At 41.8% G+C, this 13,314-nt stretch overlaps 1 protein-coding gene across 1 annotated transcript in view; it reads left to right on the top strand.

Moving 5' to 3' along the window:
• LOC111959151 (myomesin-3-like) overlaps nt 1-13,314 on the top strand; it is a 78,935-nt gene that overhangs the window by 5,457 nt on the left and 60,164 nt on the right. The window contains 1 exon segment of the mRNA XM_023980624.2: nt 11,196-11,300. Within this exon segment, the coding sequence (XP_023836392.2) occupies nt 11,196-11,300 (105 nt within the window).

Raw genomic sequence — 13,314 nt, forward strand, 5'->3', positions numbered from 1 at the left:
CCTCTGTCCAGATGGGTTAGGGCAGTGTGCAGTGGGTTGCGATGCGTCGTCTCTGTGGACCTATTGGGTCGGTAAGCAAATTGAGTGGGTCTAGGGTGTCCGGTAGGGTGGAGGTGATATGGTCCTTGACTAGTCTCTCAAAGCACTTCATGAGACGGAAGTGAGTGCTTCGGGGCGGTAGTCGTTAGCTCAGTTACCTTAGCTTTCTTGGGAACAGGAACAATGGTGGCCCTCGTTGAAGCATGTGGGAACAGCAGACTGGGATAAGGATTGATTGAATATGTCCGTAAACACACCAGCCAGCTGGTCTGCGCATGCTCTGAGGACGGCGCTGGAATGCCGTCTGGGCCTGCAGCCTGCGAGGGTTAACACGTTTAAATGTTTTACTCACCTCGGCTGCAGTGAAGGAGAGCCCGCAGGTTTTGGTAGGGGCCGTGTCAGTGGCACTGTATTGTCCTCAAGCGGGCAAAAAAGTTGTTTAGCCTGTCTGGAGCAAGACATCCTGGTCCGCGACGGGGCTTGGTTTTCTTCTGTAATCCGTGATTGACTGTAGACCCTGCCACATACCTCTTGTGTCTGAGCTGTTGAATTGCGACTCGATTTTGTCTCTGTACTGGGACTTAGCCTGTTTGATTGCCTTGCGGAGAGAATAGCTACACTGTTGTAGTTCGGTCATGCTTCCGGTCACCTTGCCCTGGTTAAAAGCCGTGGTTCGCTTTCATTTCACGCGAATGCTGCCGTCAATCCACGGTTTCTGGTTTGGGAATGTTTAATCGTGCTGTGGGTACGACATCGTCAATGCACTTCCTAAGACTCGCTCACCGAATCAGCATATTCGTCAATATTGTGTTGGACGCAATGCGGAACATATTCCAATCCGCGTGATCGAAGCAGTCTTGAAGCGTGGATTCAGATTGGTCGGACCAGCGTTGAACAGACCTGAGCGCGGGAGCTTGTTGTTTTAGTTTCTGTTTGTAGGCTGGAATCAACAAAATGGAGTCGTGGTCAGCTTTTCCGAAAGGGGGCGGGGAGGGCCTTTATGCGTCGCGGAAATTAGTATAACAATGATCTAGGGTTTTTCCAGCCCTGGTAGCACAATCAATATGCTGATAGAATTTAGGAGTTTTGTTTTAGATTAGCCTTGTTAAAATCCCCAGCTACGATGAATGCAGCCTCAGGGTGTGTGGTTTCCAGTTTACAAAGAGTCAGATAAAGTTCTCGTTCAGGGCCATCGATGTGTCTGCTTGGGGGGAATATATACGGTTGGATTATGATTGAAGAGAATTCCCTTGGTAGATAATGCGGTCGACATTTGATTGTGAGGAGTTCTAGATCAGGTGAAACAGAATGACTTGAGTTCCTGTGTGTTGTTAGATGATCACACCACGTCTCGTTAATCAGTAAGGCATACCCCCCGCCCCTCTTCTTACCGGAAAGATGTTTGTTTCTGTCGCGCGATGCATGAAGAAACCAGCTGGCTGCACCGACTCCGTAGCGTCTCTTGAGTTAGCCATGTTTCGTGAAGCAGAGCACGTTGCAATCCCTGATGTCTCTCTGGAATGCTACCCGTGCTCGGATTTCATCAACCTTATTGTCAAGAGGACTGGACATTTGGCGAGTAGTATGCTAGGGAGTGGAGCGCGATGTGCCCGTCTCCGAAGCCTGACCACGAGACCGCCTCGTTTGCCCCTTTTTACGGCGTCGCACAGGGTCGCCGGCTGGATCAGATCCATTGTATGGGTGAGGCAAAACACTGGATCCGTTTCGGGAAAGTCATATTCCTGGTAGGAACGATGATGAGTTGACGTTAATCGTATATTCAGTAGTTCCTCCCGACTGTATGTAATGAAACCTAAGATACCTGGGGTACCGATGTAAGAAATAACACATAAAAAACAAAATTACTGCATATTTTCCAAGGAACGCGAAGCGAGGCGGCCATCTCTTTTCGGCGCCGGAAAAAAGGCAGCGCCGAAAAGAGATGGCCGCCTCGCTTCGCGTTCCTTGGAAAATTGACTATAGCTCAGCGTTCAACACCATAGTGCACTCAAAGCTCATCACAAAGCTAAGGACCCTGGGACTAAACACCTCCCTCTGCAACTAGATCTGAACTTCCTGACGGGCCGCCACCAGGTGGTAAGGGTAGGTAACAACACATCTGCCCCGCTGATCCTCAACACGTGGGCCCCTCAGGGGTGGGTGCTCAGTCCCCTCCTGTACTCCCTGTTCACCCATGGCCAAGCACAACTTCAACACCATCATTAAGTTTGCAGATGACACAACAGTGGTAGGCCTGATCACTGACAACGATGAGGCAGCCTATAGGGAGGAGATCACAGACCTGGCAGTGTTGTGCCAGGATAACAACCTCTCCCTCAATGTGATCAAGACACAGGAGATGATCATGGACTACAGGAAAGGAGGACTGAGCACGCCCCCATTCTCATGTACGGGACTGTAGTGGAGTAGGTTGAGAGCTTCGAGTTCCTTGGTGTCCACATCACCAACAAACTATCATGGTCCAAGCATACCAGTCATGAAGAGGGCACGACCAAACCTATTCCCCCTCAGGAGACTGAAAAGATTTCGCATTGGTCCTCAGATCCTCAAAAAGTTATACAGCTGCACCATCGAGAGCATCCTGACCTGTTGCATCACCACCTGATTCGGCAACTGCTTGGCCCATGACCGCAAGGCACTACAGAGGGTAATACGATGCCCAGTACATCACTGGGGCCACGTTTACTGCCATCCAGGACCTCTATACCTGGCGGTGTCAGAGGAAGGCCCGAAAAATTGTCAAAGACTCCAGCTACCCTAGTCATAGACTGTGCTCTCTGCTACCGCACGGCAAGCGGTACCGGAGGGCCAAATCTAGGTCCAAAAGGCTTCTTAACAGCTTCTACCCCCAAGCCATAAGACTTCTGAAAAGCTCATCAAATGGCTACCCAGGCTATTTGCATTGCCCCCCCCACCCCCATTTTTACGCTGCTGCTACTCTCTGTTTATTATCTATGAATAGTCACTTTACCACTACCTACATGTACATATTACCTCAATTATCTTGACTAACCTGTGGCCCCGCCCATTGACTCTGTACGTACCCCCTGCCAGCTACTGTTATTTTATTGTTTATTGTCATTTTTTGTTATTTTTTATTTTATTTTATTATTTTTATTTTAGTAAATACTTTATTAGCACTTATTTTTCTTAAAACTACATTGTTGGTTAAAACTTCTTAAGGATCCGCCCCTTTTCCCCCCAATTTTCGTCTAAAATGACATACCCAAATCTGTAGCTCAGGACCTGAAGCAAGGATATGCATATTCTTGATACCATTTGAAAGGAAACACTTTGAAGTTTGTGGAGATGTGAAATGAATATAGGTGACCCACCGATCCTGTAGAGGTTTTAAGGGCTTGTAAGAAAGCATTTCATTGTAAGGTCTACTGCGCCTGTTGTATTTGGTGCATGTGACAAATAAAAATGTATTTGATGTGATCGTACTTCGTAACTCTATCGTGTTGTGTTTTTAATTAAAGAAAGGAATAACCAGCTGGCGGTCCAAGTTGACTGGTGTTTATTCTGATGATAGACACAAGGAAGCACATTAGATATGCAGGACAACAGTATGTTGATGGCTGTAGATTATTGATTTCACGCTTGCATGTCAATATCAGACTGGGTATTTTGTATTCAAACATTATAACAATGACAAAAAAAATTACAAAATACAATAAATGTAAGTACCAGACGATAAACACAAGGAAGCACATTAGATTTGCAGGCTGTGGATTTGTGATTTGTCTGTTAACATGGAAATAACTGTGAATTAGCAGGGAGCTAATGTGCCCATTACAATTAGAGCATGCTAGCTAACGCATTCTTATAGCAATAACACATAAAAACCCTCAAAATCKAACAGATACCGTACACATACACAGTATATACACATCAGGACATGTACACAGTGAACTCATACACATTRTAAATACGTAAATAGAATGAACCCTTTCAGAATGTGACCTGACCTACCTATCTGCAAGCGTAACTAATGGTATAACAATTTATGGTGTAACGCCAACCAATAGGAATACATAAACATTGAATACATATTTCTGCAGTGTCAAAAGGAAACATAACCAAACCTGTTACACAGACAACCCAAACACTGAACAACAATATAGCTCTCTCTCTCTCTCTCTCTCTCTCTCTCTCTCTCTCTCTCTCTCTCTCTCTCCTGTCTCTTATACACATCTAGATGTGTATAAGAGACAGYACACACACACACACACACACACACACACACACACACACACACACACACACACACACTCCTCATGGTGTAAATCCATTTGATTTCAATCACTTTTTGACAGCATCCCTTCTGATTTAAACAAAACTTTCATACATGGAAGAAGTGGTCCATGTTTTGGACCTGAATGCCAAAACATTAAGGAGAAAGCGAGAGGTGCTCAAAGTTTTGCATACCATACCACACCATGCAACATCTGTCTTCATCACTGGAAAAGATAAACGGTTGAGTTTTATATAATTTTAAAACTTACAAACAGGGTTGTCAAACTATTGTATCATTTGAATAAAACATTATTTTTTTTTACCTTTAACATCAATTATCTAAAAATGCTTAAAGCTCCAATATGTACGTTTTTGAGTGACCCGACCAAATAGATCTGTTATTCTCATTGAAAGCAAGTCTAAGAAACAGTAGATATGTTCTATGTGCACTATTTCTATGCTATTTCTATGCTTCCCATTATTAAGTTTTGTTTTTGAGGCTTTTATTTTTGGTTTTGGAAACCAGCTTCAAACAGTTGAAAATACAATATTTTTGCTTATGGAAATTATATTTCACAGCAATTTAAATGGTACAATGTTTCTCTACACTATACTACACTATGCTTGTTTTGCTTGTTTTGTCATATAAACAGAAATTTGGCAAACTCTCAGAATTGTAGCAACCAGGAAATGTCAGCGCTTTTTTGCGTAGTGCAACTTTAAACTCATATTCACATATGTTGTAGCGTAGACCCTACTTTACATCATCTGGGGGTTTTGTGTTGTGCCCGCCACCGGTTGAGACACAACATAATAATAGTAATAATAATAATAATACATTACAATCACAAAGCTCTTTGCATTGAGARCAACCATTAAAATAAAAATAGGTTTAGTAAAAGGGCTATAAACTTTCAAAGATAGCTAGTGTTATGGAACTATACAAGATACCGAAAATAATAAAGGAGGCGACATGAATAAAACAACAGAAGTCTAAACTAACATATAAGACCAACAACAGACACCACATGCTCCTGAATGTAGGGTGGGCGATTTCAACCATTGAAATATAATTCATATAATGGACCTATCCATTCATCCACCCACCATTAAATATCAACTAAAATGGTMATTTCTATTCTATTATCTATATTACTATGATTTCAATAGGTTTCTTATGGAGGATTGACAGTATAATTTAAAACAACAGACGTTCCCATTCAAGTCAACATTCTCTGTTGTGTGGACCTCTATCTTCGTGGTACCATTTGTAAGTTGAAATGTCCATTTTATTCCCATTTTAGTACATTGATCAGCCTAAACATGACACCCAGCCTGTATTCAAGGGCATGTTGTCTCAACCGATGGYGGGCACAACACAAAAACCTCAGATTATGAAAAAAATAAAATAATAATAAGCTACAACATATGCGAGTTCACACACTTTTTGATAATTGACATTTAAGGTAAAAAAAGACTGCATTTTTATTTTAAACAAACGTTTTAAAGAAAATATAAAATAGTTTGAGAACACTGTTTATCCACTTTTAAATAATAATCAATCTCAACCTTTTTTTCTTTTCTTCCAGTGATGAAGACATGGATGTCTCATGCATGCAAAATAGGTCAACTTTGAGCACCTTTATCTCCAAAAAGTAACTTTCTGAGCACTTCTACAATGGGCAAATATGTATGGTATGTTTTGTTCAAATCAATTCAAATGGATTTACCCCATAGACAAAACACACTTACACATACTCACAGAGACAACCTAACTAAAGCATCAGCTGTCCACTTAGACTATCAATAAACAAAGTGCCCTCTTATACACCTATAAACAGCAAGGAGAGCACTTGGTGTTTGGGAGGCAAGTCGAGACAATAAAGTTGGAAGGCATCTTATTAAAGTAATAGGAGAGGTGCTAACTTTTGCTCAACTTTTATCCACAAGGGTCCATTACACTTTAACAAGAGCAACTACAGCTGCATCCAGGAGAATTTTTGAGAGTAAATGCTTGTATCAGGTCTTATATGGGCTTCTTGGTCTATATTTGGGGTTTTGAATTGCCCCACACTACAAAACATTTCTGAAAGTCCGAATTTATTTCCCCCAAGTGAATACAGCCAGCTAATATATGTAGCCATATTGCTTGAGGCACTGCTTTCAGAAAGAAAGCCTACGTGTGATGACAATGAAAATTGCTGTGACTTCCCGTGTTATTTGCTGGGATATAGTTTATTTGCTGGGACAGTTCCCCATTTCACAGAGCTCAGAGAGAGCATCTTCTGCTTTTTCTTTTGTTTGGTTCCTGGACTGTTTCCGCAGCGTGCAGAGAGAGAGTGATAGGGTGTCCTTGAATAATGTAGCATGGAGCCTAAGGCTGGACAATATCACTCTGGCTCCGGTCCACTAAGCACACACAGTAAATAGAGGCCTGCTCCTTCAGAAAAAAAAGTGTGCTGGAGTGTGTGGTTTCGATATTGATATCATTACTCCAAAAATGTTGCTGAAAAACAACACGAAGGGGGGAGAGAACAGACTAACAAAACTTAGATGATATGCTTTCAAAGAGATCAATATTTAGGCATCTTTTTCCAATATAGAACAAGATACATGGGCATCCTATGAGATACACTACATGACCAAAAATATGTGGACACCTCGTCCAACATCTCATTCCAAAATCACGGGCATTAATATGGAGTTGGTCCCCCCTTTGCTGCTATAACAGGCTCCACTCTTCTGGGAAGGCTTTCCACTAGATGTTGGAATATTGCTGTGGGGACTTGCTTCCATTCAGCCACAAGATAATTAGTSWGGTCTGCACTGATGTTGGGCGATTAGACCTGGCTCGCAGTCGGCGTTCCAATTCATCCCAAAGGTGTTTGATGGAGTTGAGGTCAGGGCTCTGACAAACAATTTCTGTATGGACCTTGCTTTGTGCACAGGGGCATTGTCATGCTGAAACAGGAAAGGGCCTTCTCCAAACTGTTTCCATAAAGTTGGAAGCACAGAATTGTCTAGAATGTCCTTGTATGCTTTAGCGTTAAGATTTTCCTTCACTGGAACTAAGGGGCCTAGCCCCAACCATGAAAACAGCCCCAGACCATTATTCCTCATTCACCAAACTTTACAGTTAGCACTATGGTAGCGTTTTCAAGGCATCCGCCAAACCAAAATTAGTCCGTCAGACTGCCAGAGTTCAATGGCGGCGAGCTTTACACCACTCCAGCCGACGCTTGGCATTGTGCATGGTGATCTTAGGCTTGTGTGCGGCTGCTCGGCCATGGAAACCCATTTCATGAAGCTCCCGATGAACAGTTATTGTGCTGGCGTTGCTTCCATAGGCAGTTTGGAACTCGGTAGTGAGTGTTGTAACCGAGGACAGATGATTGTACACGCTACGTGCTTCAATTCTCGGTGGTCCCATTCTGTGAGCTTGTGTGGCCTCCCACTTCGCGACTGAGACGTTGTTGCTCCTAGACTTTTCCACTTCACAATAACAGCACTTACAGTTGACTGGGTGAGCTACAGTAGAGCAGAAAAAGTTGACGAACGGATTTGTTGGAAAGGTGGCATCCTATGACGGTGCCACGTTGAAAGTCACTGAGCTCTTCAGTAAGGCCATTCTACTGCCAATGTTTGTCTTTGGAGATTTTATACACCTGTCAGCAACGGGTGTGGCTGAAATAGCCTAATCCACTAATTTGAAGAGGTGTCCACATACTTTTGTATATACATAATAGTGCATGTAAAAAGCTGTATTCAAGTAAGTCTTTCCAACATAGAACAAGCCACAAGGACATCCTATTATGTAAAATATACCAGTAAAAAGATGTAGGATCTTAATTTAAACCAGTTTGCTACAGCAGGAAAACAATCCTGTAGCAACAGGAAACGTGAATTATTATGTGAATTATAATTAATAGACATTTTTTGTAGGGGTTGATACATTTCTTGTTTGGTCAAATTAAGTCAGATTTTTTTTGGTAGACATTATTAACTTTAGAAGCCTTTTTAAACCTCAAGTACACTATATGTCTGCTGTGCAGGAAAATTCTCAGYAACAAAAGAGTAATCAAATGAAGATCCTACAGTATGGCTTCATTAGCAGTCCTGTCTCAGAGATCTACCCAATGGCGTTCACWGTTTTTTCTTCACGCCTCGGAGACATTTAACAACATCTTGTTGGCTGTACCTAGACAAATACACCCTCTGCACCTGGTCTCACACCYCCCTGTAATAGGGTAAAAATGAGCTATCCAACCAGCCTACGGCATCCATGGAATAATAGCTTATTTCCACTAGTACCCCGAGGACAAATTTGGTCTCATTCCTTTTGTTCGTCCATCCAGATTGCAGACCTGCAGGTTAGTCTAATTTAATAACTCTAGATGAAACAGGAACAGTAGAAATCAGGCCCTGCTACATATGAAGGCAGATTTGAATAAAGACAATAATGGTGGCTGGCTGTGATCCCCACTAAACCCTTATTGGCATCTGCTGGGTAGTAAGGGCCTTTGTGTGCCCATGTGAAACTGCTACTCCTTAGCCCACTGTTGTGCCACTGCAGTGTCAAATCAAATCAAAATGTATTTGTCACATGCTTCGTAGACAACAGGTGTAGACTAACAGTGAAACTCTTACTTATGGGTCATTTTGTGTGTGTGCTTGCATGTGTGTGTGAATGACATTGCCCTAGCTCTAGATAGCAGAGAGGCACAAGAGACAGAAACAACACTTTTGAATTAGAACAACTACTGTGTGATTCTGTAACAAACAGGCATGGAGCCATGGCTACTGGTGCATCCCCCRAAAGTCCATGATAGCATTTGTATTTTAAATAAAAAATTGTAACACCGAAATTGATGGTATGTGATCGTGCAACGGCAATTGAATATGCTGCATCTTAATTGAGCACGTCTATACAACATGCACTGGATTCAAAGCCAGAGGTCCACAAATAATCCTTATGATTAGTGACTMTGTTGCAATTGTTAAGAGCTGGGTTGTATTCATTAGTCMACACCGTAACAAAGTGTTTTGAAACGTAAAACTAAAAAAACAAGCATTTCCTATTGGACAAGTTCTGGTAGTCCCTTCCTGTTTCATTTTGTTTCCTTTTGTTAATTGCCAAATGAATACGACCCTGGGGTCAAAGCATTGGCTGTTCGTTCCTCCTGGCTCTACAACCTCCCCACAACAAAACAACATGGCTTTATGCACCACTAAAAAAGAGGAACAAAGCTGAACAGAACTAGCAGAAAAGAAGGCAGCAGGTGAATGTAACATTACTCTCAGTTGAGAGAAAACAGGTCAGCCACAGCATTGCCTGACTAGATTTCAGCTCGGTTAGGACCCCACATGGGAGCACCTATCTCAACCTATCTCACGTCAGCTGTAGTTACTGGCCGGGTGGGTGTTTTGTGTGAATTTTTATTCATGATCCATAAAATCAGGATGAACTCGCAGGGATGTTTAAATATTCAACACGGCGCTCATTTGTCATACCTGAAAAGGCCACAGAGATGATTTATGCACAATTGCTACAGCCGCCATACTGATGCTAACTAAATCAAATCAAATTGTAAGGTCTACACAACAGGTGTAAACCTAACTGTGAAACGCTTACTTACAAGCCCTTAACCAACAATGCAGTTTTAAGAAAAATAAGAGTTAAGAAAATATTTACTAAATAAACGAAAGTAAAAAGAAAGTAACACAATAAAATAACAATAACGAGGCTATATACAGGGGGTACCGGTACTGAGTCAATGTGCGGGGGTACAGGTTAGTCGAGGTAATTGAGGTAATATGGAGTGTMGGTAGGGGTAAAGTGACTATGCATAGATAATAAACAGCGAGTAGCAGCAGCGTAAAAAAATGGGGTGTATTTGCAAAAAACTAATATAGTATAATCTCGTTAGAATGTAATTCATCTCACAACTGATTTGTTGCTCTTATCCTACCATTTTTTTTACATTGGTATGGAGGTTCCCAGGTTTAGCACTGCTGAGTTCCCTTAAAATTGATATGGAGAAAAGCCTTGTACGTGTTACTTAAAAGTAAATCTTACATTGAACAGACTTACACAATGTATCTGGAGGTGATATCACAAATTATTTTAGAAACCATTCAATAGTGACTGCTGACTAGTGAATACAATGCTGCCTGTTAATTCCCTCCTTACCTTTCTCCTGTATCTAGCTGCTGATCCAAATAAAAGCCGCTCTAGGCTGCAGAGCCAGTCAGGTGGTCTTAGTTTGGYCAGCGACATTGACATCGTTAYTCACAGAGGTTATCAGTCTCTATTGTCAGGCTGAACTTCAGCTCTGTCTCAGCTGTTAATATTGCCCTTGTTTCTATTCAGCTGTTATTCTCAACAGCTTGTTCTATTGGTGAGTAATCAGACTCCAGAGTACTTTGACCATTTCTGAGTGTCACGGGAATAGGAAATAATAAAAGCAAATGTAAGCAATGTTTCCGCATTTCATTTGAAATTTCAATTTTAAAAGCCAAAGCCATGTCCCCAGTAAGAAATATTGTTGAATAAAACAATGTTCTTGACATTTAGTTTGTTCTTTAAAGGCAACCTATGAGCGGAACTCCCTCTGGTTGTGTGGCCTCCCCTGGCGGTCAGATTCAGAATAGCAGCACAGTTGTAACTACAATTGACTTGGGGCTAAGATTTMGATGTCTGACACCCTCGTCGAAATGACACCATCTAGCTTCAGATACATGAACCCTGTCCCACAACTCTTGTCAGACCAAACAACCTATTTTTTTCCCCTCCTCATGATTAATTGATCATTTATTGAATGATCTGATTTCTACTTTGATTAAAATACCCAATGAATCTAATGTGTTGTTTGTTCTACGTCCCTGTGATGCACCAGTGATGAGGAGGCTTCCTACTCCGAGTTCTATCCCATCATTCCCGGTGATGTGATGTCGGTCAAGGAGATCCTGAACATCGGCAAATTCCCACGCCACAGGACACGGTGTGTGGAGAAGAGTTACGCAGGTGTTAGGGTGTATGATATATACAGTAATACAGTAAGCCTTGTACAAACCAGAATGGCCCATAGGGCAGGATCCTATGTCCTGTTTCTGTAGCGGGAGGTAGCTCCTTAAACAAGCACACCCCCCTGTATAGGACGCTAGTCAATACAATAGGTACAATTCATGACAACTAAATTATGATTCTGAAATGCATTTATGCACCAGCAACTGCCAGTTGAAACAAGAGCACCCTGAAGTAAGATTAATTCATGTTATTTAGAAACAACGTGTCAAATTTGTCGCAAAGTCAGAGTTGRGGCAAAGTTCCAACTGAACCGTCTCAATCTGCAACACCTCAGCGAGCACAAAGCAAAGACATCTCTGCTGCATCTTCTCCTGACTAATTCATCCCTGCCTGGTAGTGTTTCCAGACGTATCTCTMTTGTGTAGAGCACATCCAGAGGGAGGGAGGGGTGGGGGTAGTCTAGCGGTCTAGGTCACTGCCTTCAGAATACATGTACCGTTGCGCACATGGTTTTGAATCTGACCCACTGCACACTCTTTCGTTCTACTTTTCCTGTTGCAATCACTTCTGTATTTAATCCCAGCCCCCGTCCCCGCAGGAGGCCTTTTGTCGTTTGGTAGGCCGTCATTGTAAATACGAATTTGTTCTTAACTGACTTGCCTAGTTAAATAGAAGTTAAATAAATAWAAATATATCCAATCAAATAGAGAATAGACTCAAAGCATGACTCTGCAGTCAGCATAGTCTCTGACTCTCTGTGGACAACTATCTGCATGATACATACCATGATACATACCATACATACTAAGTTAGCAACGTCAGCTATAAAAATCAATGGGATGCCCATCCCACTCCACCATCCATGAAAAGATGAGGTCAAGTTCCACTGGCACTGGGCCTTAGTTCAAGGGCCGTCCTTTTGAAGCATAAGAGATTGACGATAAACGAAGATTCCATTCATGGCAATTTTTTCTTTTCACTCTTCTTCTTCTCTGTCATTTAAAACTCCTGCTCTATGACCTCATATACTGTCTCAAGACGTTTATATGTAAAGCCAATAAACTAAACAATAATCCCGGATGRCAGGACTGGAAAACCTACCACTGGCTCAGGTGATAGGCCCAGGCCAATAGTGGTCAAGTTCCTGAGGTTCAAGGACAAGGTAGCTGTTCTGGAAAGAGCCAAGAACTTGAGATGAATTTATATCTTCCTCAACGAGGACTATCAATGAAGCTGTGCGCCAGAAGAGGAAAGAAATTATCCCAGCCATGAAAGCTGCCAGAGCTTGTGGGGACTTGCTTACATCCRCTATGACAGGCTCRTTGTTCACCCACCCTCCCAGAAGCATGGAAGGGATGAGAGAGCCAAGCCTATGGGTTTGTAGCTTCAACCCAGCAGCACAAACACATCAATTGATGGACTGCTGAATGTATATTTTTTTCAATTCAATTCAATTCAATTCAATTTCAATTCAAGGGGCTTTATTGGCATGGGAAACATGTGTTAACATTGCCAAAGCAAGTGAGGTAGATAATACACAAAAGTGAAATAAACAATACAAATTAACAGTAAACATTACACATACAGAAGTTTCAAAACAAGAAAGACATTACAAATGTCATATTATATATTTTTCTCTTGCTTTGTTTACTCTTTTCAATATTATGTTTATCTCTGATAAGCTACCCAGGAAAGGGCTGAAAATAGTCCATATTAATATATGTAGCCTTAGAAATAAGGTTAATGAAATCAATAACTTGCTAACATCAGATAACATATTAGCCATTTCTGAGACTCACTTGGATAATTTACTGAAACAGCAGTAGCAATAYAAGGATATAACATCTGTAGAAGAGACAGAAATGCTTATGGGGGAGGTGTTGCTGTATATATTCAGAGCCATATCTCTGTAATGCTTAGAGATGATCTTATGTCAAGTGTTATTGAGGTTTTGTGGTTGCAGGTTCACTTTGCACTTCTAAAGCCTT

This window comes from Salvelinus sp. IW2-2015, linkage group LG35, assembly GCF_002910315.2.
Source record: "Salvelinus sp. IW2-2015 linkage group LG35, ASM291031v2, whole genome shotgun sequence".
Lineage (NCBI taxonomy): Eukaryota > Metazoa > Chordata > Actinopteri > Salmoniformes > Salmonidae > Salvelinus > Salvelinus sp. IW2-2015.